Source organism: Podarcis raffonei, chromosome 11, assembly GCF_027172205.1.
Source record: "Podarcis raffonei isolate rPodRaf1 chromosome 11, rPodRaf1.pri, whole genome shotgun sequence".
Lineage (NCBI taxonomy): Eukaryota > Metazoa > Chordata > Lepidosauria > Squamata > Lacertidae > Podarcis > Podarcis raffonei.
In genome coordinates, this window is record NC_070612.1 from 23,985,469 (window position 1) to 24,012,756 (window position 27,288).

At 43.1% G+C, this 27,288-nt stretch overlaps 1 protein-coding gene across 4 annotated transcripts in view; it reads left to right on the forward strand.

Moving 5' to 3' along the window:
• RAB3C (RAB3C, member RAS oncogene family) overlaps positions 1–16,600 on the forward strand; it is a 104,971-nt gene extending 88,371 nt beyond the window's left edge. For all 4 annotated transcript variants that reach the window (XM_053408181.1, XM_053408180.1, XM_053408179.1 and 1 more), the window contains exons 4-5: positions 9,990–10,114; positions 16,396–16,600. In XM_053408181.1, coding sequence (XP_053264156.1) covers positions 9,990–10,114; positions 16,396–16,583 — 313 coding nt within the window. In that variant the 3' untranslated portion in view covers positions 16,584–16,600. The remainder of the gene's footprint in view (positions 1–9,989; positions 10,115–16,395) is intronic.
• Positions 16,601–27,288: the final 10,688 nt, after the last annotated feature.

Genomic DNA, 27,288 nt, shown 5'->3' on the forward strand with positions numbered 1-27,288 from the left:
CTTCTAGCCATGATTCTCTGCCTCTATAGTTGGAGGCAGTGATGCTTCTGAATTCCAGATGCTGGAAACATCTGGAGGGAGAGGTCTCTTGTGCTCAGGTCCTGCTTGCAGGCGTCTGGTTGGCCACTGTGATGATGATGATGATGATGATGATGATGATAGTAGTAGTAGTAGTAGTAGTAATAATAATAATTTATTATCTATACCCCACCCATCCGACTGGGTTTCCCCAGCCACTCTGGGCAGCTTCCAACTGAATATTAAAAACATCAGCATCAGACATTAAAAACTTCCCTAAACAGGGCCGCTTTCAGTTGTCTTTTAAAAGTAAAATAGTTGTTTATTGCCTTGACATCTGCTGGGAGGGCATTCCACAGGGCAGGCGCCACTACCGAGAAGGCCCTCTGCCTGGTTCCCTGTAACTTGGCTTCTCGCAGTGAGGGAACCACCAGAAGGCCCTCGGTGCTGGACCTCAGTGTCTGGGCTAGATGATGGGGATGGAGATGCTCCTTCAGGTATACAGGACCGAGGCCGTTTAGGGCTTTAAAGGTCAGCACTTTGAATTGTGCTCAGAAACGTACTAGGAGCCAATGAAGATCTTTCAGGACCAGTGTGCTGGACAGGATTCTGGACTAGATGGCGCATTGGCCTTGATCCATCAGGCTCTTCTTATGTTCCTAGAAGTGGGCAGTGTTCTCTGGAAAGAGAGGTTGATTGCTAAACCACCCTAGCCATAGTGCTTTAAATGTATAGTGTGGATGTGACGTTTATCTCCCCTAGGACTGTTGTTTAAAAGAAAACAAAAGGAAGCCCACATTCAGTGGAATCACACACTTCATGCAATGTGTAGTTTGGCTCTCAATAACATGCATATCAGCCCCTCAAGGTAAACTAGTGATGATATCTCATATGGTAAATGTGGGGTTTAGGCTAAGGATACATGGATACACACACACACACACACACACACACACAACTGTATTTATAGGCTGATGAGAATGAGCTAGAAGAGGGAGGAAATGACTGTTACAAAGATTTTGAGGGTGCTTGATAACTATAACGACAGGATCTGTGTACTTAAAGCATAGTGCTGTGCCAATACCTGTTCTCAGTGTGCTACATTAATTGAACACTCCCAACAGTAATAGTCAGCTTTACCACACTAGCTTGAGCACACATTTTATTGTGATAATGGAGTGCAATTAACGCATAGAAGTGCGTTAATTTGTCACGAAACCTCCACAATGATGACATTCTTTCCCTTTAAACTTTTTAAACTGCTTTTCGAGGCACTAAATTAAAACCTCTGTGAAATGAGAGGTTAGCAGCTAGGTTCACGTTCTCATTATAATGTGTTCTTGAAACCAGGAAATGGGAGCTTAGTCAGCTAGCTGACTGCCGTCCCATGGTGAGGAAATTCTTCCCTCCATTTCATCCCAGACTTTTCAGATTCAAAGCAGTCGTGACACACAGTCATTTGCATTCCCCCCCCCCACTCCACAATTATTCTTTCCACCCAGGTGTGGGGAATGTTTTGTAGCCCAGTGGCTGCATTCTCTCATGTGCATCCTTCCAGGGTCCAAATTGTGGGCTAGTTGTGGGTAGGGACGGGTGCAAAAGTGGCCAGAGCAATGGATGTGAATTGTACCCACGTACAGTAGGTTACATTCCAACCATGTGACCTTTCTCCATACAGACACCCCCCCCCCCACCCTCCTTCTAGGGAAGCAAAAGGCGTTATTGGAGGTCAAGGCCACATTGCCGCCAGACAAAAAACACTCAAAGAGGGTTTCTAATTTATCTATTTCCAGAACAAGTACAGTGGTACCTCGGGTTACAGACGCTTCAGGTTACAGACTCTGCTAACCCAGAAATAGTACCTCGGGTTAAGAACTTTGCTTCAGGATGAGAACAGAAATCGTGCTCCGGTGGCGCGGCGGCAGTGGGAGGCCCCATTAGCTGAAGTGGTGCTTCAGGTTAAGAACATTTTCAGGTTAAGAACGGACCTCCAGTACGAATTAAGTTCTTAACCCGAGGTACCACTGTATGCATGCTAACTGGTTGCTGTAACAGTTAAAACCATTTTTTTTCTATCTAGGAGCATAATCCAAAATTGGGGTGGCCACTTGCTTGCTGCATTTCAAGGTTTATACCTGCTTAAGGGGGCAATTGTGTGCGGCAGGGTTGTTTGTAGAGCTTGACATTGCCTTTGCAGTGAAAAATGTTGATTATCACAAATAAAAAAAAAGCCCTCCCCTTTTAACCAAAAAAATGGATGCACTTGGGTTTTCCAGGGGGGGGAAACAACTTGTATTCTGTCCTTGCTAGCAGCTGCCTCTTTTTTCATGTCCTGTTGTTCTTCTTCCTCACACCTGCCTTTATCTAAGGAAAGAGTGATCAGATGGCTTATTACCTGCAAATTTGTAGCTGTTTCTACAGCGTCCATCCTCACTCCACAGTTCACATGAGAAACAACTTGACATGTCTTGCATGATTCATGGGACTGGGAAGTGGCTAGAAGTCCCACTTAAAGGATGGCATTTTAGAATGGAATGGGGTGAATCATTAGGAGTTAGCAGCAATGGCAGGAAACGGCACTCTAGTTAATTGCCTGCTCCTGCCTTGATCTAGCACACCGAGAGTACAGCGTGTTCCCAGAAATGTGTGGAGGAAAAGAGGATGCATGAACCTGCCCCCACCCACAAGAACATGGTCTGTAGGGGGACTTTAGCTAGAGTGCATGTGATTTGCGAGACGTTCATCTCTTAAACAGCAAAATCCAGATGCTTAAATGCATCCCTTTAGAATATACTGGCCTATAGATATATCTATACACAAACTCACACACGCACGCAGATCTGTTCTCCATAAAATGTACTCTCAGACTCTCAACAGATCTGTTAATGGGAGAGTGTGTTCATCTGGCAAGAGTTCTGTATCTGACTTAGTATAAACATGACTAATCTGAAACAGGAGCAGCCTTGATTTAATTTCCTTGGAACATCATGCTGCGGGTGGGGGGGGGAGGAGCACAGGCAGACAGAAATTGGCAGTTTCCAAAGGAAAAGAGAAAAGGGAAAGACATGGGCTGAAGTTTACCACAACAGCAATGGAGATTGATTTTGATTTTAGATGTTCTCCTCTTAGTGCAGAGCATTTGCACTTTGGAGTCACAAGGAAGGCAGGGAGAAATAGGATATAGAGGTATCAGGTGTGTACACACCATACATTTAAAGCACAAGCTTTACTCACCCAATAATCCCAGTAACTGTAGTATGTAAAGGGTGCTGGGAATTTTCGCTCTGTGTGAGTAAACTCCCTGGATTTATTTTATTTATAGAATTTATATACCGCCCTATACCCACAGGTCTCAGGGCAGTTCACAGAATAAAATCAAAATATAAAACCAGAAAATGCATAATCAAAATAAAAACCCAATAAGCCACCCACCCCCTTTGGAGGAAGCAATGTGCTTTAAATGCATGGTGTGTACACAGACATTGTTGATACAGAGAGAACAGAAAGATATTGTGAGGTTAGCGTTGGGTTTATTTTTGCCGTTATCTTGGAGGACGTTTGCAACTAGTTGAATCCTGAGATTTTGATGCACTTTTTAAAATTGTAATTTTAGAACTCATGGTGGTTGAGTAATCGTAATTTTAGAACTCATTGTAGTAATGGGTTTTGTGAGCTCATATGAATACAGCTTCCAGCAGCCAAAAGCTTCACTTCTGGGAATGCTCTCCCCATTTTAGGATGACGTTCATAGATTCAGATGGAACTTTCTAGGCTTCTCTACTTGGCAAACCGCCAATTTTAATGTTAAGGAGATCCGGTTTGGGTTTGATGGGTTCCAGTGCACCACAGTCTGCAGCTGTTCCAGTCCTGGTTTTACACAAAGCTCAGGGGACTAGGCCCTGAAGCAGCTGAGGACTGTAGATGTTCGGTGGGCTTTTGTCATGACTAATGTGTGTTTGTGTTTGTTCTAAATAAAGTGTTTTGGTCACCATTTTTCATGTAACTCTTGCACCATTCATCTTGGCTACATCCTGGGAAAGCCAGCTGCATTTCTTTGTGTAAGGGCCACAACCTCCGTGGTAGAGCAACTGTTTTGGGGGCAGAAGGTCCCAGGTTCAAGCCCTGTCATCTCCGGGTAGGGCTGGTAACGTCCCTAGCCTGAAACCACAGAAAGCTGCTGCCAATCATGTAGACAGCACTGAGCTAGATGGGCCAATGGGCTATTATTTGAAAGAAGGCAGTTCCCTATGTTTTTCATTTGGAACCGCCACTTCTCTTTTAACATTTTCCTACTGGGGGTGGGGTGGGGATGGGAAATCCGAATCTTGTTGGTTTTTTCTTTAGTTGAAGCATTTTTACCTCACACTCCAGCCAAACGTGTTTTACAGGGTGACAAGAGACATGGGTGGCACTGTAGTCTAAACCACTGAGCCTCTTGGGCTTGCCGATTGGAAGGTCAGTGGTTCGAATCCCCACGACGGAGTGAGCTCCTGTTGCTCTGTCCCAACTTCTGCCAACCTAGCAGTTCGAAAGCACGCCAGTGCAAGTAGATAAATTGGTATCGCTGCGGCGGGAAGGTAAACAGCATTTCCGTGTGCTCTTGTTTCCATCACGTTGTCCCATTGTGCCATAAGCGGTTTAGTCATGCTGGCTACATGATCCGGAAAGCTGTCTGTGGACAAATGCCAGCTCCCTTGGCCTGAAAGCGAGATGAGCACCACAACCCCATAGTTGCCTTTGACTGGACTTAACCTTCCAGGGGTCCTTTACCTTTTTTTCAATAGTAAGACAGTCTTTGCCCTCAGGTTTGTAATCTAGAAAAGGTGGCATGAGAAAGGTGGGAAGAATGGGAGTGAAGGCAGAAAAAAGAAAACTCAGGCACTTAGTTACATAGTACATATTCCTTCTGCATGACCACATGGAATAGAAACAGTTTAAGGAGAGGAGGAGGAGAAAATTGCTGGCGTCTCAGTTGATAGAGCAGCCTTGATTCACTTCTCTCCCTCTGCTGCACTCTGATGGAATGGCTGCTGACTGGTAAGGGAGAGGAAAAGCCAATGAAGTGGCCCTGCTTCCCTTATTTATTTATTTATTTATTTATTTACTTACGAAAGTATTTCTATACCATCATATCATAGAAAATCAGGGCAGTGTACAATGTGAAAACACAGAGCACCATCTTAAAAAATAAAGATACAGATCATTATTCAGGCTACTAATTGTAAAAATAAAAATTAAATGTTTAAAGTTTTATAATGGTATCTGGGTTTTTTTTGACAACGCAATCCCCTTTGGTCTAGTCTAGTGTTTCCCAAACTTGGGTCTCCAGCTGTTTCCAAACTACAATTACCATTATCCCTGACCGCTGGTCCTGCTAACTAGGAATGATGGGAGTTGTAGGCCGGAAACAGCTGGACCCAAGTTTGGGAAACACTGGTCTAGTGTGATCTTTGGCAGATCAACAGCTGAATTATGAGTCTGTCTAGAAACAACTTCTTTCTTCCCATAGCAAGCCGAGAAGGGTAAAGGGCTTCACTTGCACCCTGTTGGTGGTCTGATTATGTTCCGATATACACTTTTTAGACCATTCCAGGTGGTCATGCAGAAAGACACTGTAACTAAGAATTGGTGCCTGAGTTTTCTTTTTTTCCTGGAAGGGGGATCAACCTTAAAGAGACGAAAGCTGTGAAAAGGCAGAGCTGTTGTTCTCAGCAGATTGATGACAGCACTCTGCTTGACCTGCCCTCGGTCAATAGAATCCTGCCCTGTAAATCTTGCAGAAGGTGGAAGCACAGAACAATGCAGGCTTCCATTTCCCTTCTCAGCAGCCATCTTGGAGGGCTGTGGAACACCTTCTCTGCACCAACTACTGCAGCAATATTGTTCAGCTCCTGCATTCTGCACTCCAGTTAGTACTGGCTATATCTGCAGCAATATAATCTTCAGACAGCCACAGCCTCCTGTTTAAGTCTTTGTGGTTCAACTGTGCGGAAGCCAGAGATGCCCTTTCCAGGATAAAATGCTTTAATACTTTGCTTAAGAGTCTCTCTTTCTCGCTGGCAGAGAGAAGGTAGGGAGGGCAATGGAATTTGAAAAAAACAAACATTTTTTGGGAAAGAATTAGGGTGATTTGATCAATGGCACCTGCATCGAAACACCAATGCCTCCTGCAAAGATGGGAGGATATTTGAGAATTCCCAACTCATCCTCACTGACGACAGTTGTCACATAAGAAATTTGAGCATCTCAGAGACTTGCCTAAAGACGTCATCAACCCACAGGGAAGTAAGCTTTCCTATGCTATATATTACAAGCTAACTCAGATTTATCGAGTAAGTGAAACACATCTTGGTCATTGGGGAAACATCCGTTCAAATGCTCTTCCTCCGATTTACATGGGAAAAGTTGATCTGCAAGCTTTTCTCTCAGTGTTAAGCCCTATTCATTTGTGTCACTCACCCCATGGTTTTAAGATGAGAAGAAAAAAACTGTGTGAAAGCTGGCTATTACAGAGAAATTGCTGAAGTCTCAAGGGGGACAAGCAGGCAAAGTCACCCACAGTTGTACTGAGAAGCCAACTCCCTTCAGGTTTCTCTCCTACACCTGACAGTAGCCATTACGTCTCGCTACAGGAGAGGGAGAGAAGGGAAGCTTTCTTGATCCCTCAACTGTCATCGAGCAAGATCTTGCGGTGATCATCTGGAGGAACACTGTTAGTTGTTCCACATGTTTCAGAGGCCACAATGCCCTAGAAGTCAGGCATTTGGTTGTCGCTAGTCCCATGCTGTGGAACACTTTTCCAGCTGAGATTGGGCAGGCATCCTTGCTTTTGACTTCCCGGTGTCTTCCGGAGATGTTTTCTTTTTAAGTTTTCTTTTATTTTATTTATACTTTTCAAGTTTATACATTTCATTAGTCTTACAATCAATTTAACATTTCAAAAATTTGACTTCCTTCCCCCTCTTTCTGCGGTTCCTTAAATTTATCTTTTTAAATATCTTCTGCATATCCACATTCATTTAATTTGCTCATTTAATTACCTACTTTGAATATATACTCTTATGAAACTGCAGGTTATTACAATAATCCTGCTAATGTTTTTATCTGCTTGCAATTTATCTGTAAATATTCAAGAAACCATTTCCATTCTTTTATAAAAAGTTTGTTATCTTGATTTCTTTTTCTTCCGGTAAGTTCCACCATTTCTTCATATTCCATAAGTTTTTGTATCCATTCTTCCTTTGCTGGGACTTCTGCTTCTTTCCACTTTGGGGCAGGTAGCATTCTTGCTGCTGTAGTAGCATACATAAATAAATTTCTATACAATTGCGTGGACAGGCGGAGTCCCCCCAACCCCAGGCAACCCCCGAGCAGAATAATGACTCATGACAGCGTGTTATGGGATTAAAATTGGCCACAACTTTATTAAGTTTCAGATGTAGGAAGACCTTCGCTCAGGCACTGGGCATTTATCCTTCCCAGTCCCCAGCTGGGGATCTGGGAGACATCAGGGTTATCCAGAATGTGTGGGGATTGGGCTGGCTCTGGAGAACATATGTTCAAGCAGAAAGCCTGCCCCCCATTTCACCGCCATCGCAGGGGAGAGCAATGACAACCTCTCGGCGTATGGTCAATGCCTCCCCCCTCAAAACCCCTTTAACAGGGAACCCTGGGATCACCGCCGCAAGGGGGGTCACCGCTTCACACACACACCCATTTAGGAAGATAGACTAAAGGATTCCGCCCAAGGCCTGAAACCGCCAAATTTGTGACGTTTTGCTACGGGAAAGGCAAAACCTGCCAATGCAGGAAAATTCCTTTCTGGCCCTTCAACAGCGATCCTGACGTAGCAGCGCCTACGTACCTGTAACTTGCAAAAGAAGACTTAACTGAGGGAGGGCAAGGTGGGAGAAGCTCTGGAGCCAACTGATGCTTTGCAGGTAAGATTCACCTTCTGTTGTGTGGGCAGGACGGTCCCTCCCCTTACCTGGCCGATCCCCTGAGAACGCCTCCCCAGGCGGGATTGGGCGATTGGCTGAGGTAGGCGGAGACCTCCAGGTATCCAGCCTGGAGAGGATGAAGCCAGCCTGAACTTCCAGGAGTTGCACTGGGATCCGGGGGGCTGCACTCAACCACGCAAAAGGCACCCCCCAGTTGATGTGGGAAGCGGTCATTTAGGTAGTTCTGTCTCTATAATTCCCAAAAGAAAAGCTTCTGGGGTTGTTGTTTTTTATAAAAGCTATATCATTGTATATCATTTCTGGAGATGTTTGTTTGTTATTTGTTTTCTATACTGATCCTTCCAAGGATCACAAGGAAGTTTACAACTGAGAAGAGATTGGTGTGCCGACCCATTGCGCCATGTCACTTTTTCTGCCCTGTTTTCTGCATTAATCTGCAAATACCGCAATCCGCACCACAAATCTTATTGAAATACAAACGTTATTTCTCTTCAAAATATGTGTGTTAAAATGTATTTTGGTCATTTTTAAATTTTCATTTTATTTTCTTGCCAAGAACTGTGTCGGAACATTCAGGAAGAGCAAAAGCCATTGGGTAACTAACAGAGCAGTTCTAGACATGTTTATTTGGAAGAAAGTCCCATTGCATCCTTTAAGGTTTATTCCCTGATGAGTGTGTATAGGGTTGCATCTTACATTTCAATCCACACATTAGTCCCGAAGATACAGATCAGGTCATTCTTACTGGAATTTGCAAAGATTTAATTTCTCAACGATCGCTTCTTAAAAGTTGGGGATGAGAAGCAAGGATATTTGATGTATAATGATTTTGGCTACACATTGTAGTAATATAACTTTAATAAAATTGTAATTTTTTAAAAGTTGGGAAGGGGAATTAGAATGCATGCATTTCCCTAAGGCTATATGTGAGACACAAAGAACTGATAACAGAAGCATTTTTCTTATTGCAAAGTAACCATTTCCCTATGTGTATGGCTATAAGGTAGAGAAATCATAATTCTTCCTCTAGCTGTTTTACAGGTTTTAAAACAGCTTCCATTTGTTAATGAAATATAGTTATGTCAATGGGCCCTGACTAACAGCTGATCAAAAAACGAAATCTTTTTGAGTCGCTAATGGGCTGGCACGGTAAGAAGTCTGAGTTACTGCCATTTGCAAGGTTGCCATGGTAACTGGTGCATCTTTTATGAAAGCCGTTTATCATATTCTGATAAACTACACATCCCTGAAGAACTCAGCATGCTTCCCTCTGCTCGCCCCCCCAAAAAAAACCACATCTCTGTGACCCTGGACTTCAAAAGCACTGGCACTTTCTTCCCTTCCCTTTAATATTAATGAAATTCCAGTCTCTGTGTCTTATCTTAGAGCTTAGCCACACTTACCTTTTGCTCTGTTTTTTCCAGGCAGAGGCCTGCACTTTAATGCTCCATGTCCGAGTACTCTTATTTTACCCTGAGCTTTCCCTGCTCTTTAAAGCTGAATCGGAGCAAATGTCAATTCGGGTTTCCCGTGGATTAGTGTTTGCTCTGATTGAGCTCTAAAGAGCAGGTTTTCATGGAGAAAGCTCCGGAGCAACAGACTTGAAGCTTTAAATCGTGGAGCGTGTCTGGAAAGAGCAGAGGAAAGGTACGTGTGGATAAGCCTTTAGTCATGCGACCATGCTGCATGAAGCAGACATTTTAGCGGCTGCTTTTGTAAAGAAGAAAAATGGGGAGTGCAATCTGATATCCGGTTGAATGCACAAATAGCAATGCAAAGCCAAAAATATTACTTCATGATCCACATTACTGTATAAATTGGTTGCTGTAATACAAATCCCTTGACTGAATTAAAAGAACAAACACCCAACCCAACACTGCTGTTTAATTATATGCAAAAACCTGCTCTCTTGAGGCAAGCCAGCTCATCCTGCCTACAGGTAGTGCCAGTCTAATTACCTTGTTCTTTTGACTGATCTCTCTCTCTCTCTCTCTCTCTCTCTCTCCTAAGGTCAACCCAAATAAAAACTTATTCCTGGGATAATGCCCAGGTTATTTTGGTCGGTAATAAATGCGACATGGAAGAAGAACGGGTAATCTCCACCGACAGAGGGAAACATTTAGCAGAACAACTTGGTAAGAAGAGAATTTATATACAAAAAAAAGAACTTGAGCTCCATCTGCACCGTACATTTAAAGCAGTTGTCTGACCACTTGAAACCATCATGGCTTCCCCTAAAGAGGGAGCTGTGGTTTGTTAAGGATGCTGAGAGTTCTTGAGAGGCCACCATTCCTCTCACAGAGCTGCAAAGAGGGACGGATTAAGCCACTCTTGGAATTGCAGCTCTTTGAGGGGAGCAGGGGTTTCCTAACAACTCTCAGCACCCTTAACAAAGTGCAGTTCCCAGAGTTCTTTGGAGGAATTGTTAAGTTGTGGGTGAACATATCAGACGACACAGCGATTCTCCCAACAGCTCGTTTATTCAAGGGAATGAAAGATAGAGTATGGAAAAGGAGTGATGTATGTTTTTAAATTGTTTTTGCTTTGTTTTATTTAGGGTTAGGATTTTGTTTAGTTTAGTTTAATGTGTTTAGTTTAACGTGTTTAGGTTGTGTTTTGTATTGTTTATATATTGTATTGTATTGCTTTTTTTCTCTTTTGTTTCTTTTTTCTCTTGTCTTCTTTTCTTTTCCTTTTCTTTAATCTTTAAAAGTAATTAATATTATTTTAAAACAAACAAACAGCTCATTTATTCACAGACCAGGACAGAACTGAACTGAAGGGTTCAGTCAGCCTGCTTATATAGAGCTCCAGTACAACGTTACTGTAACAACTTTCTAAAACTATCCAATCACTGAACGTCACTTTTGATCCCATATTTGCATAACTATCTACAGTATCCCCCTGCTGGCCCAGGGTGAAAACTTCAGTACATAACAGGAAGCTATGATGGTTTAAAGTGGCATGGCACTTATTTAAATGTAGAGTGCAGATGGGGCCTTTGTTGTTTGTTGTGGTCTGTTTGCGTGCCACATCTGTTTGCATGCCACAGGAACTTCTGACAGGGGCTGCCCGTCACTCTCCCAGTTGCTCAGCACAAAAGGGAGTACAGTGGTACCTTGGGTTACATACGCTTCAGATTACATACATTTCAGGTTACAGATTCCTCTAACCTAGAAACAGTACCTCGGGTTAAGAACTTTGCTTCAGGATGAGAACAGAAATTGTGCAGCAGCGGCACAACGGCAGCAGGAGGCCCCATTAGCTAAAGTGGTGCTTCAGGTTAAGAACAGTTTCAGGTTAAGAACAGACCTCGAGAACGAATTAAGTTCTTAACCCGAGGTACCAATGCATAGTGTGAAATGAGAAACGTGCTCAACTGGCAAGGCAGATTCTCCTTTCTCAAGTGGTTTCTCCAGCAAATGCAGTTAGTGGCCAGTAGGGATGAGCGAATCTATCAGTTTTGCTTTTTCACAGTTTTGAATTTCTTTCCCCATTTTAAATTCAGTTTGCAACAATTCCGCATCTGTTTGCAAAGCTGTTGCTTTTGTTTTTTAAAGTTGTCTCATAAGAACACGAGAAGAGCCTGCTGGACCAGACTGACTGCCCATGTCGTCCAGCATCCTCTTTGTACAGAGACCAACCAGATGCAAACAGGACCCAAACGCAAGAGCACTCTCCCCTCCAGCAGTTCCCAGAGACTGGAGGCATTAACTGCCTCCAACCATAGAGACAGAACATAGCTACTGTGGCTTAGTAGCCAATGATAGTCTTATCCTCCATGAATTTGCCCAATTCTCTCAGAAATTCATCAGCATCCTGGCACACAGTTCTCCTAATATAGTCATGTTTGAATGCAATTCCCCCTAATATAATGTATTTTGGGGGCTGTTATTTTCAGGAACATATGTATTTTTATGCACACTTTTGCCTAATGTACACATTTTTGAACACATGTTTTGGTTGGAGAATTGCATCGCAAAATTTGGAGGATTGTGGTTTTTAAATTTTATTAATTTTATTTGGATTCACATATTGTTTCAGGAAGTGCAAATTAGGTAGAGTCACATAAAAATGCAAACCAAACTGAATTTCTTCCCCCGATTCCTAGTAGCAGGCAGGGAGATTCCACCTTTATTTCTTAACGAACCTACAGTGGGAATATAAAGGTAAAGGTAAAGGTACCCCTGCCCATACGGGCCAGTCTTGACAGACTCTGGGGATGTGCGCCCATCTCACTCAAGAGGCCGGGGGCCAGCGCTGTCCGCAGACACTTCCGGGTCACGTGGCCAGCGTGACAAGCTGCATCTGGCGAGCCAGCGCAGCACACAGAACGCCGTTTACCTTCCCGCTGGTAAGCGGTCCCTATTTATCTACTTGCACCCGGGGGTGCTTTCGAACTGCTAGGTTGGCAGGCGCTGGGACCGAGCAGCGGGAGTGCACCCCGCTGCGGGGATTCGAACCGCCGACCTTTCGATCGGCAAGCCCTAGGCGCTGAGGCTTTAACCCACAGCGCCACCCGCGTCCACAGTGGGAATATAGCTTCTGATAAACACAGGAAATAAAACATAACTGGAGAAAAAGGCTAACTAGGGTTTCTACCTACTTTTCATATCGCCAGCTGCTGTCTCAACTCCTTCACACCCACTAATCTTAGTTTGATTGGGGAGTTTTATGATTCTGTGCTCTGCATCTCTTCCCCCACTTCTCCTCTAAGAGCTTAATTGCACATTGACTGGCTTGAGACATAATGTTAAATGACGAGCCTTGGGGTCATCCATTTCCCTCCCCTCCACCTCCTCCATCATGGACCTAAAGAGGAGATAGAAAGAGCAGGTGAAGAAATGGTTAAGCACCCTTGAAAACTTCCCTTTTCCTGAATCTGTGTTTCCTTATTAAAAGCAGCCCTCAGCGTTTTAATACACACACGTATGCGCATAGCATCTTGTTAAGCCCTAAAAGAACATCAGAAGTGACTGTTTCCTGAGTCTTTGCTATTTTTGTGAGCAGGACTAGGGGAGTGGGCATGGATGCAAAGCCCTTTTCTTCTCCAGTAAACCAAGGAAACAAGCATGAGCAGAGGATTAGAAAAACGAGACGGCAAAATCTCTTGGGCAACCTGGAAAAAAATGCCGCGTAGCTGGGAAAGACAGCTCTGTGAAATAACTCATTAAAGAAGTTGGGTTGGAAATCTGTTCAGAGCATTTGCAGGTTCTGCTTTCTATAAGTGGCTCTTTCTTTTTTATCAGAGCTATCAGCAGTGCTTCAACAGCATATTAAGAGGTGTCCCTGTTGAGAATCTAGCTCTAGCCAAATGGTAGTTATAGAACAGGGCAGGGAGAGCCTGTTCCATTCATCAAGAAGCCTGCAGCTTAAAGAAATCCTCCTGCATCTTGGGATTCACACTGCATTTTTCCTTCTTTTCTTTTTTTTGCATGCCCCTATGAAGTTTTTTTTAAAAATAGTAAATGTGCCAATGCAACAAATTTGTGTTTGAAAACTTATATGCAGGCACACTTGGATTGTCTTTATGTAGAGTTTTAATTTTTTGAGAACTGAATAGGCACAGATGTGTTTGGAGCCTTCCTCCCTGCCTATTTAAAATGTCCAGGTTGTTGTGTGTTTTATAATTTACACTTAGGGCCTTTGTAAGTCAACTGGAGTGGATCATAACCCACAAAGACCATTTTCACATGTGACATCAGTGCCTTTTAGCTTCTTTCTCTCTCTCTCTCTTTTAAAATAATTTTTATTAAGTTTCCAATTAACAAACCAATCTTATCACATTAGTTATACCAAATTATACCAATACATAATACACTCCAAATAATTAGCCAAATTTTAAATTTTTGTTGGGGGTACCCATGCTTCGAGTTCAGTAAGGGTCTAATCATCTCATATTTCTGCTGCTTTGATCTCTCTCTCTCTCTCTCTCTCATCAGCTTTGTGCGAAACTGGGAATGCAGGACAAAACATGGAAGGGATCCATTTTAAAATATAAGATTAATTTAAGCGAATAAAATATGTAGTACGTTTGCATTATAGAATATACAAAAAGGCAGCTGAAGCCACAGGTGTAAAAATGCCCTGAGTTTACATAGAAACGTGCTCACCATTATCCACACAGTTACTTCTTATGCCCAAATTGAATCAGTTGCAAATTTTGGCTGGTGTAGCTTCACAGACAGTAGCTGTTTACTCTGTGTCAAACAGAACCTCATATAATAATCTTCAAAGCTTGGAAAATCCATACTGTAATTATTATTTTTTACACCAAATGTTTGAGCCCCTTTCCCAGTGGAGCAAGCACTCCCAAACACCTGTGTTAGTAGCCAGTATAATCACAGCCCCCAAAGGATTCTGTTTCTAGTAGTTTAGACACATTTCCATTAAGTGGCTATCTGGGGGGAAATTGATGCAAATAGACTTATCCAGGCTTCCTGTCTAGCCTTCAAAGATATCCAGTTAATATGGCTGGAAAGAAAATAGGCCAGAAGTCTGACGATTTTGTTATGATGATGATTATTGAAATATTTCTCTTTCCACTATGTAAAAACATCCCAAAAAGCTTATGAAGGCAACACCTTTCTTAGGAAGACTAAAATGTCACAAACAACAGTGAAGTGCTGTTTTCATCATATTCAGCTTTTGAGTCTCCTTGGGAAGGAATATCAGTTCTCTGTTCTCTAACAGTTCTCTAATAGTGTCGTTAGAACATAATAAGTGCCTGTTGGATCAGGCCAATGGCCCAACTTGTCTTGTCAGATATCCTTAGCACTAGGATGGGGCACTGGTACCCTCCAGATGATGTTGGAGTCCAACTTTCATCCCTGACCAGCATGGCCCAGTGGTCAAGGATGATGGGAGCAGCAGTCCAGCAACATCTAAAGGGACTTCTGCATACCTGTCCTCTGCTGGCCACTGTTAGAAACAGAATGAGGACCAGATGAGCTCTGTGGTCTGAGTTAGCATTTACAAGTCGTCTGTTCTTAATTAGCAGACATTGTCCCTCTTGGCTACAATGCAAAAACACAGCACCTTGCCTCCAGCTTCCTTGTTTTGTTTTTGTTAAATTAAACTTTCTTATTGCATACAAGCAATACACAATCTATACGTCCAAAATAATACTAGTATATTGTTACATAGGTCCGCACTTTTAGCTTTCCAGAACTCCCTCCTCTACGTTTCTTTCTCTGTCTTGCTCAAACAGCACTTCCTGTTTTTCCTTTAGAAACAGATTACACCTACATCATCACCCTTAGCTAGGAAGGGAAAAGATATGCTACATATCCCTTCCCACCCCAGTTCTGGTAGGCTTCAAATTTCTGGGAAATGCCTGCCATGTCATGGCTGTTGGCTCCCATTAAGAGACATTTGTCTGGCCCTGAGCCATTAGGCCAGGGGTCAGCAACCTAAGGCCCATGGGCCACAAGCAGCCCACAGGGGTCATTTAGCCAGCCCACGAGCCGCCCGCTCAGTGAGTCCCCATGCACTGCACTAAACTGACGCAGCGTGGGGACTCACTTCTGCGGCACCGGAAATCGCATCTGCACATGCGCAGATGCCGGAAATCGTGTCTTTACAAATGCCGAAAACAGCACGGGGGGGGGCTGCAATCCAGCCCATGGAGGGATGTCCGCTGGAGTGAACCGGCCCAGGCGAGGTAAACCTTGCCAACCCCTGCATTAGGCAGTAATCTGTTTTAACAAAAGGTACAGCCCGGCTAATGCCCCTGACAGATGGATATGAATACCTTTGGCCATCTGGTTCATCGCAAAGGGCTGAGCCCTTGTGTGGTCTCCTAGAACAGTCACTCTTCTCTCTTTCCTGTGCAATGGTGGCACAAAAGCATTTGCACTAGGATTAGTCCAGCTTAAACTTAAGCCCTAAATTCATACTGCAACCATGGAGAATCCGTGGTTAACCAAATCTTGTTAGACTACAGCTCCCATCATGGGCTAATGGGCGTTGGAGTCATGAGAAGATAAGTAGTTGCCTTATACCAAGTCAGGCCATTGGGCCATCTAGCTCAGTACCATTGAAACTGATTGGCTGCAGCTCTCCAGGGTTTCAGGCAAGAGTCTTTCCCAGTCCTACACTAAGACACCTTTCTGTATGCTAAGCATGTACTCTATCGCTGAGCTATCACTCTATCCCCTAAAGCAAGGCCAGCAATCTTTCACCCATGTAGATGTTCTTGGACTCCCAACTCCCATCAGCCCCAGAGAGCATGGCCACTTGCCAAGGATGATGGGAGTTGGGGGGGGTCCAACAACATCTGAAGGGCTGAAGGTTCCTCACCCCTGTCCTCCTGAGCCCAGTTGCCGTCTAGTCAGTGCCTGAAGAAGGTAAATATAATGTTGAATGGTTACACGTGCTGTTTCTGAATGATTGCAAGTCTGTCTGTTTCTACCAGGTTTTGAATTCTTTGAAACAAGTGCCAAGGACAACGTCAACGTCAAGCAGACCTTTGAACGGCTTGTGGATATCATCTGCGACAAAATGTCAGAAAGTCTGGAGGCAGATCCTGCCATTGCTGCCGGTAAACAGAACACAAGACTAAAGGACAGCCCTCCTCCACAGCAACCCAACTGTGGCTGTTAATAGAGTCATTGTCGACAGAGGCGGCTCCAGCGTGTTCTTTTGCCAATAGAGTATTTACATAGGGTCTATATGCCTTTATTTATAACGTCTTACCGGTTCATTTGGGGGGAAATGTGTCTTCTTTAACGCCCACTGCTGGTACAGTATGTGCATAGAGTTGCTTTGCGAAACAGATCGCAAATGTGTAAGGACAGGGCCCTCCAATTTCTCAGCATTTGGCCTCTGCACGTAGATGATTATTCGTCTGCGCTCTTTATGTTCACCTTTATGCCCGTTCCACCTTTAGCTGGTGCTGTGACCTCAGGTCCACATTTTGTCTGGATTTTTCTCTTCCTTCATCCCATTTCCGGTTATTGCTATTGACTCTTCTAGGTTGATGATCCAGCAAGTCAGAAATAAGACTCCTGCTCCTTGGCACTCCAAATCAATACTAGCACTGCAGAAAGGTAGCAATCTAATAACGCCAGCACAGCTGTACCTTCCAGGTAACTTGCCAGTCTGCATTCCCCAGAGAGGTCCATGCTTCAAGGTGGCTGGGGCCCATTAGCAAAACCACAGGTGTCCTGCTAACCAGCGACAGGGATGGAGAATTTAGATCTCTCAGATCAGGGCTACCTGCCTCTCAGACAGCCTTCATTGGGAAGGGTGTCCTACATTCAAAACCAAGACACACTTCCCTGGCTTTCAGCCATAGGCCTTGTAGAGTCTGATTGTTTACCAAGTATTTCTGGGTTTTTGGTTTTCCTACACTCGAGCATTGCTTATCTTGAGGGATACTTGTCCAAACTTCAGACCATATTCACGCAAACTTTAATTTCAGTTTAATAATAATAAAACCACTGTAAATTCTTAACACTTTAACTTTTGTATCAGTCACACTCAGTGGGCAGTTAAAAACGAGGAAGGGACTGGAGTATGGGCTGTTTTTTAAAGTGGAGCAATGCACTTCAATTGTTCATGGTGTAAGCAACCAAGGTGTAGGATTTGTCCTTCCCAGGGTATCTCAGTGCACCACAGAGAATACAGTTACTTCCACTACAGAAAGTAGAGCCAAAAATAACTCCCAGTACAACTAACACACTTATTTTCAAATGGACACAGATGGAAGTTCCAAGGATTCAGAGCTTTGAATATAGATAGAGATATTAGTGAAGTCATTGGAGGCCAATGGAAAGAAATTTATTCTTCTCTAATTGTCAAAAGCATGTACAAGAAATGAGTGAAGAAACATTACGGAATGAAGAAGGTCAAGGAGAGGCAACGTGAAACAGTAAGAAATATAACAAGAGTAATTGGGTTGCAGGCCTGTTCTCAGTTCTACATGCATGGGAACGCTGATCTCCAAAGTGCATTACTCTTACTGTCCTTATTGGATGTACTTAGCTCCTGATAGTAACGCCAGTGAAAATATATAATTTTTGGTCAAGTTATTCTTAGCCAAAATTTAGTGGCACCCTGATCCTCAATATAGACAAGTTGGAAGAGACCTCAAAGGTCATCTGGCCCAACCCCCAGTGGTGCAGGAGTCCCACTACAGCACCCCCAAAAGGTTGACTTCCAGTGCTTCAGTTGCTCCATCTTGACAGGAGTTTCCTCCTCCTCCTGGACAGAATGGGAACCCTGTAGGTGCTCAGTGAAGCTTCCCATTATATGTGCCAGGCATTCTACTACATATACATGAAAAGGATGCCCTTTGCACCCATGGGTGTCTGCATGATGCCGTGAAGATCTGCATAGCTTTGTAGGTACCCTTTGCATGGAGCAGCAGCTCTCTGAAATCCCTGAGGCTAGTTTACACATGTGTACTCTACACTGGCTGACGGCCGGACCAGACGATGACTTGCATGAATGAATGGGACATTGCAGATTTATCCCTTCATCAACTCAAGTAGAATATTTTTCAACGGAAGCAGCTTACACCTGCAGATCAAGATCAAGAAATCAACTGATCTGCATGCATATATGAACCAGTCTTACCGTTTTATGAAACATATTTGGGTTTGGTTTTTTTAAGTGCCAGGTTATTCTAGAAGCTCCGTTTTTGAAGAATTGAACCTCTGATTCCTACAAATGATGCTTAAGTGTGAATGTTATTCTATACCTGGCATGGGCCACACATGTTCTCATGTGGTCTTTTGGTGCAATTTCATACAGCAACCCTTGATCGAAATTTCATAAGTCTTCTTAGAGTGATCAGTTCCATCCTCTGGCAATAAAAGCAATCTTTCTGTCCACAAGCAGCTTGCTAGATTGAGTGGGAGAGAGACAGAGAGAAGAGAGTGTCAGAAGGGGGGGGGAGAAAGGAGTGGTAGAAAGAGAAAAGGTGTGACTCCACCTATTTTAGCTCTGGCCCCACCCACACTTATTTTAGCCCCACCCGCTTCCAGCATGTGACCCTTAACAGATTCACCTTGGCAGAATGAAGGGTTCCCCACCCCTTTTATATACCATCAGATAACTTTTTCTTCTTTCTTTGCTATGAAACTTTTATTTTTCCTCTCCAGTGCCACTCTCATTAATAACAGGGAGAATTGCCCGTGAGGACAGATCTGGGTCATTACTTCTGAAAGACATCTTGCCCCAGATTTGCTAGCTGATGATGACCTTCTTATAGCTTTTCACAAAAAAGTCCGAATTTGATGGTGTTTCTGGAAACCCCACAGGAAAATATAGCTACATTAATTTTTAAAAGAAGAACTTCTACGGTTTCAGGAAACAAACCATGCAAATTGATTATAAACTCACAGAAAGGCTGTGAAAAATAAGCAAGCAGCATGGCAAGTGTTTTAGCCACTGTATTTCCCCACATAGAGATATTTGTTTCTCAGTAAATTCCCTCTCTGATAATTGGAGGCAATTTCTCCCCTCTTCACCCTGCAGTATTCCATCTCGACTGCTCTAGCTGGGTCACAGTGACGAAGTTCTTCTAATTGTCAGAGAAGTATAAAATGTTCATAGCTCTTATTTGCATCATCTTTTAATACCAGGTAGATGTTTTGCAGCAGGGTTGCGGCACAAATGACAGAAGGAAGAAGGGTGAAAGGTGGGTGTCTAGAGAATTGTTAAATTGAGTTACTGACCACAGAGTTACTGCGTTTCACTGTAATTACCACATAGGGAAGCTAAGGCCTTGCTCCAACTGTGAGCCATAATTATTTTATTTTCCTTAACAAAATTTATATACCGCTTGACTGGTAAAACCTCTAAGCAGCCTGAAAGAAATATTAAAATTATCAGTAAAAAGCAGTTTAAAACATTATAGAAACAATTAAAATTAATAGTGAAAGAGGCTAAAAGATAATAACACCTGCATGTCTAGATAGGCTCACCTAAAGAAAAATGTTTTAAATAGGTGTTGAAATGTACTCCTAAGACACCTTTTCAGATGTGTGGGAGCTGAGGAGAGCAAAAAATAAGCTAAAACCTACGCTTGGATAAAATTGGGGTGCCAGAGCTCACCATGAACCCCTCCCTTGTTCTCTTAGAATGGCAATGGCTCCCACCTGTGAGGTCCTGGAGCTGAGCTGGGGGGGAGGCCCGGTTATAATGCGCAAAACATATTTTAAGAGCATATTTTAAGGGCTTTTGAGGCACTCATCTCCCCACATCCAAATGCCTCACAATATAAATGAGCTAGTAGCACGCGCGCACACACATAGGTTTAATTTTGTTCCTTTGTTTCTGCTGAATTAAACCCCACCCCAAAAAAGTTGCCAATTTGCAGAGGAGGATATGAGGCAGAAAACTAGATAGCAGTCAGTCTTTTCTTGTCACCAACCCCCCCCCCCAAAAAAAAAACAGCAGAGGTGGGGAACAGCAAAAAAAGAAAAGGGTTGAAGTCAATATATACCACCAGTAAAAGAGAATTTGGTAGAAATCCAATCAAGGAAATTCTGGATTGTATCTTAACGACGTTCCATCAGCTCAATGACTTCTGCTTGTGCAGTGGGACTCCCTGTTCTCTTGTCTTCCTGCTCCTCACCCACAAGAATATTTTTGGGGGTTCTCCAACTCTCTAGAGCCGATGAGGGGGGTGCAGAGGTGCACAAGGAGATAGAAATGAATTCCCATCGCATAGGTGGAAGTCCTTGTGCTAACTTGACAACTTCATTGGATATAACTGCCCCTCTTAGGTGGGGGGGAAGCATTTTGATGCAAAAAAACACAGAGTGAAAAATACTGAAGAAATTCTAGCATCCCTGTAGTGTGCAGGTTCAATTAATGCACATGTTCAAATAAGAGAGGTTTATTTATTGTAGGGCTGCCATATGTCCGGGTTTCCCCGGACATGTCCGGAAATGGCTTCCGGCAGGGTTTTTGCCGAATTGGCAAAATATCCAGGAAAACCCAAACATATGGCAATTAGGGCGTTTAAAAAATGCTTCAAAAATCCTTATAAAAGCCTAAAAACTCTTCCCCCCCCCCCAAATTAGGCAATCCTAATTTATTGCATCGTTTTATTCTGGGTTATTGCTTGTTACCAATGTAAACTTTATTCTCTGCTAGTCTTGAATGAATAAAAATACTTTCTAGAGGCTAGTCTGATTCCTGAGAGCCCAGCTAAACTGTAACCACACTGGGATATTTTTGAATTTATTTTATTTTTTCCCTTTATAGCCCACCATCTGAAGGTGGCATACATGGGTCTCCCCATCCAGTGGCGTAGCATGGGTTGTCAGCACCCAGGGCAAGGCAAGTAATTTGCGCCCCCTAACCCGGTAGGGGCAGAGAGCTGCGAGTGCGAGCACGCCCCCCCAGATGTTGCGCCCGGTGCGGCCAGCCCCCCCTGCACCTCCCACGCTACGCCACTGTCCCCATCCTCACTGATTCCCCACGACAACCCTGTGAGGTAGGTTAGGCTGAGAGGCCGTGACAGACCCAAGGTCACTCAGTGAGCTTCATGGCTGAGTGGAGACTTGAACCCTGGTCTCCCAGGTCCTAGTCTGACACTTTAACCACTACATCACACCATATACAAAAATAGCCGGACTGCTAGTTGTACAACTCCTTGCATGGGTGAATTGCCTTCTTGCTCAAGCAGTTCTTTCCTTTGCACATGGGCAAAATATTTCTAATGAAGTTTTGCATATTGGCAACTGGAACGCAGAGGCATGAGCTGAATGTTACAATGCCTGCAAGCCCATACAAGCAATGGAGCAGCAAGCTTGTGTTTCAGTTTGTGTATAACAACTCGCTCTACAATACAGCAAATGTGCCTATCCCTTTTATGCCATTAATTCAAAATGGCATTCCCCACCCTCGCTTATTTTCAAATCTGGTTGTTTGGTGTCTGAGATATGGAATAGCTGGCCTGTCCTTTCTGTCGAAATGGCTTTTTCCCCTTCTCTCTCAGCTGCAAATATATGTGACTGTTACTGGAACCATTTGTTCCTTTGTGCTTATACTCAGGGCTTTCCCAAGCGATCAGCTGATAATGCAACGGAGGTACAGTTGTTCAATGTCTCGTGCAGGATGCAAACATTTTTACTCATGAATGCGTTTCAGAGCAATATATTGTTGCTGGTGAAATAAAAGATGCCTCCCCCAGCTAGAAAGACTGTTTCCTTTTGGAGTGCTTCTGTTTGAGTGTCACCAACTCCAATTGGCTAGAGCAGGTATAGGCAAACTCGCCCTCCAGATGTTTTGGGACTACAATTCCCATCATCCCTGACCACTGGTCCTTTTAGGTTGGGATGATGGGAGTTGTAGTCCCAAAACATCTGGAGGGCTGAGATTGCCTAAGCCTGGGCTAGAGCCTGTGATGCCACAAATGATAGTAACAGCGTTGTCCTGTTGCCCCATTTGGTCACCCTGACATGAATGCTCAACTTTGAGAGAGGAGCTATAGCTGTCTTAAGCTCAAACTCTCCCACTCTCCCATTCAGAATTTGCTTTGAGACTCATAGGGGTCATTGACAAGCTTAATTGACTAGAACTTTGGACTTTGACGGTTGAAACAAATCAGTTTCATCTCTTCTTGTTAGACCCTCTTTGCAGTTTGAGCATTCCTCTCTAGTTTGTGCTGGAGTACATCATCCAGTCATTAAAAAAAACAACCCACAACCCTGGACTGTCCATATTTATTCTCCATTCTATACGTATTGGTCATTGCACTATTGCTGGTGAACTGGAATAAGCCCTTGGTATATTGCATAGAGAAACGACCTGAGCAGCTCAATCTGTGTGGCCTTTCCAGAGCTTGAGTCTGAAAGATTATTATAGAGTTTCTTCCCAGTCAGCTCAGCTCTGCTATGTCCAGCTGTACTGCCTGCACCTTATTTATTTTAAGAATGAAGTGCTATTTAATGGTGCACTATGTTCATTGGAGTTTGATCCTAATGTGTGGAATTGTCAGAATGTTGTGTTTTCTAGGAGACTTAACAGTGGTGCAAGATTTATGTCTGTTGATAGCAGTTTTGTCAGTCACAGACAGTTGCTAGAGCTAGTTTTCAATGAGCATGTTTTGTGATGGCACTGTGTAAATGGGGGGTCTTGTTGAATAGGGGGTCCTTTTTCCTGAGGGTACTGATGCACATCCACTTTTCCTGAATCAAAACACTGTAGCTGTTCCTTCCATGGCAAAGTTTGCATATATTCCACCCAGATTATGTTGGAGAAATCTGCAGTTAATACTGGATTGTGAAGATGCTTGTGTTTTGCTTTTTGTTTGTTTGTTTGTTTTCCACAGAAGCCTGTGCCATCCTTATTCATTTTGCCAAGCCAGTACAGTTATGAGTGACAGGAAATGAAGGGTCTTCTTAAGGGAAGTGATTCCCTGAGATACGGGCAGATTGTCATACATGTTTTTTTATGTTAGAAAGTCCAAAAAGCGTATCTCAGGTAGCTTTGAGGCATCATTCAAAGTATAGATCGTTTTCTTTAATAAACTACCAGTTGGTCTACATCAATACACAGTTTAGAGTGGACGAAGTACCTTTGGACTAACTCTTCTGGGAATCAGAAAAGTTATGACAGAGCTGGATTCATAGCAGAATCCCCATAACTACCACAGACCAATCCTTGCTAATTTACGCCTGTCAGATAATTAGGTCAATTACAGGATTTTCTGTTTCTTTCATACCCAACTAGAACTTGGTTCTGTCGAGCATCCCACTGACAAATTCAAAATACAAGTCAGCTTTAATATTTATAAATTATTTTTCTTCACAAGTCAGGTATATAGTGTGGTGGTGGTGTTTTCGTTTTGTTTTTTTTTTAAAGTCTCTGTTAACACTTATTCTATCAAACTGCTTAATAAGTCACTTGACCAAATCAATCAATCAATCAATCAATACTCTGGTTTCTCTTCAGATCGTGTAAATCTTTCGCCTTACTTGACCAAATATCTCTTGCACGTCTCATGCCAATTCATTCCATACACTGGTTTAGCCACAACAAAATCTAAATCATTTACAATCCTTTTCCTTATATCTCTCCCCCCATCCTCATACCCCACTTTGTGGGATTTGCCAAGAAATTCACCTTATCGCTAGGAAGTGCCTGTGGTAATTTCACAAGCTATAGAGCTCATATTTAGTTTTGCAGTGGAACAGATGGACACAGCCCCCCGGCATTTTAAGGGGAGAGAACACACCCAGACCTCCCAGCTATCCTACATCCCTCCCTAAACATAGGAAAGAGATATTAGGACTTACCAGGATGAAATTGACAGAAATGGGTAATTCTGACATGTACCTTGCAAACTAGTGTTAAATGGAAACCGTGCTGTAATTCCCGTTCAATATATTGTTGGTAAATGTCCACTGTGTTGTGATTCAGTTGGAACTGTCAGAATGTGTATACTATTTAATAGTGTTTGTGGAACTGAAGTGTCTTAAATGTGGCATGAAAATGTTATTTTAAAAAAATAGATTTGTTTTCTATTTTTGAACACCTCTAACCGGAGGGATCATGGGCCAATAAGTGCAATATTTAACGACTTATTCAGTGTATATAAACTTGTGTGGAAGAGAGAAGTGTTGTGGATGTGTGAAATTCCTGCTGCTAGTTGAAGACTGTGTGGCTTATTTAAACAATTTCTAGTAGCTGTTTTAAGTGTCCAATAGTCACGTTTATATCGTATAAATGCTTTTAACAGTGTCGTACAAGAATATTCTATTCCTGATTCTGTTAAATTAATTATTTTTCCTATATGAGATGATTATAAAAAAACATATCCATATGTTTCCTTGCAAGTGCATGTCAATTTTACTTCTAGAACTGTGTCTTTAAAAAAACAACACCAAAAGATTATGCTATAAATAAAACAATGAAGAAACTTATTTTCAGTCAAAAGATCTTAGGTGTTTCTCAGTTTGTGCACATTTCAGGGGCGTGTTCTATAAAAATGCATCATGTAGTAGACTGACTCCCATTTCTTCTCAGTGGTCATTAGTTGTAGACTCTGCCAGGTTAGGTCACCATGTATGTTCTAGATATCTCTACATTTTAGAATACAGGCATCATAGCTCAGACCACAGTAATAACTTGAATGCTAAGGAGACACATGGCAATGTTTCCCTTGCTTCGACATCAGTATGTGCTGGGGTGGGGGACAGAGAAGGGTGCAACCTCCTGCAATGGGGGCCTAAAGTAGTAGAAAGCTGGATTCCTTTGTAGCTATACAAGACCACTGCAGAAAAGAGGGCTGGTACATCTGATGGCTCTTTCATGAGACAGATAATTGTTTGTAAATATGCAAGGATATGCAGTTGGGAACATAAGTCCTTGCGGGCTCCTGGCACATGCCTTGCACATGTGTGCAAATACATCTCCCCCTCAAACATTACAACTTTCACCAGTGGGTATAGGATAGTATGTTGTGCCCTCCTTTGGTTCTCTATTCTGGAGGCCTGTCGGAAAACAGTCTTCTGTTTGAAGCTGTCATCTCTTAGAGGTCCAGATCTAGTTTAAAGATAAAGAACCACAGAGGAGGGAGAGCAGGAGCCATGAAGTTGCCCTTCAACTGCTAATACCGCAGCAAACACACAACTCACAGGGTGTCTTCTCCACTATAGTGTGATGTACAGTGCTGTATTTCTAAATTATAGTAATTATTTCTAAATTCACATCTATACATATACCACATGCATTTTTTTAATGCAAAGGTGCCCTTTTTTGTGACATAAAGCCTCATTTTTAGTAGTGCTTAACTGGGTCACTCTATTGGAAGGGTGGTCTTGCACATGAAATGTGAGCCTCTGGAAAGCACACAAAGAGGTTTAGCAATGGGAGCCTAAGCATTCCTTACTCAGAAATAAGTGGCACTGAGCTCCATAGGACTTACTCCCTAGTAAACCTGAAGTTTTATGAGACCCCCACAGTGTGAGCCTATGCATGTTTCCTCAGAAGTGACTTCCATGGTACTAAAGGGGACTTAGTCCCCAATAAGTTTGCATAGGATTGCTGCCTAATCTACTTGTTTACAGGGCTGGCCCAATACATTTTGGTGCTAGAGACAAAAGCAAACCAGACTGACAGTTAGCAGGCAGCATCGCCCTCCACACCTGAGGGTGGGGAAGTTGAGCAAGCCATATGACCCCATACCCCCTGCCCCACAATATTTGCTGCCTCATTGTGTCCTCTAATGGCCATGATACCAGCTTCTAATCAACTGCAGAGAAGTATCTAAAAATGCAGTCATTTTCCAGTAGTTTGAGGTCTGGTTCATGTGTTACAAAAAAACAAAAACAAAAAAACAACAACACCCATAGGAGATTGTTCACTGTCTAGCCTAGGGGCAAGGGATCCCTTTGGATTCAGGTAGGCTATAGAACCTTTGTTGCCTTTGTCCATGGAGTTTTCTTGGCAGGGATACTGGAGTAGCTTGCTGGTTCCTGCTCCAGGTTATAGAACACCATAGTAAAAGACAAAAGTGGAAAGGACCTAACAGAAGCAGAAGACATCAAGAAGAGGTGGCAAGAATACACAGAGGAATTATACCAGAAAGATATGGATGTCTCGTACACCCCAGGTAGTGTGGTTGCTGACCTTGAGCCAGACATCCTGGAGAGTGAAGTCAAATGGGCCTTAGAAAGCATCGCCAATAACAAGGCCAGTGGAAGTGATGATATTCCAGCTGAACTATTAAAAATTTTAAACAATGATGCTGTTAAGGTGCTACACTCAATATGCCAGCAAATTTGGAAAACTCAGCAGTGGCCAGAGGATTGGAGAAGATCAGTCTACATCCCAATTCCAAAGAAGGGCAGTGCCAAAGAATGCTCCAACTACTGCACAATTGCACTCATTTCACACGCTAGCAAGGTTATGCTTAAAATTCTACAAGGCAGGCTTAAGCAGTATGTGGACCGAGAACTCCCAGAAGTGCAAGCTGGATTTCGAAGGGGCAGAGGAACCAGAGACCAAATTGCAAACATGCGCTGGATTATGGAGAAAGCTAGAGAGTTCCAGAAAGACATCTACTTCTGCTTTATTGACTATGCAAAAGCCTTTGACTGTGTTGACCACAGCAAACTATGGCAAGTTCTTAAAGAAATGGGAGTGCCTGATCACCTCATCTGTCTCCTGAGAAATCTCTATGCGGGACAAGAAGCTACAGTTAGAACTGGATATGGAACAACTGATTGGTTCAAAATTGGGAAAGGAGTACGGCAAGGCTGTATATTGTCTCCCTGCTTATTCAACTTATATGCAGAATTCATCATGCGAAAGGCTGGGCTGGATGAATCCCAAGCCAGAATTA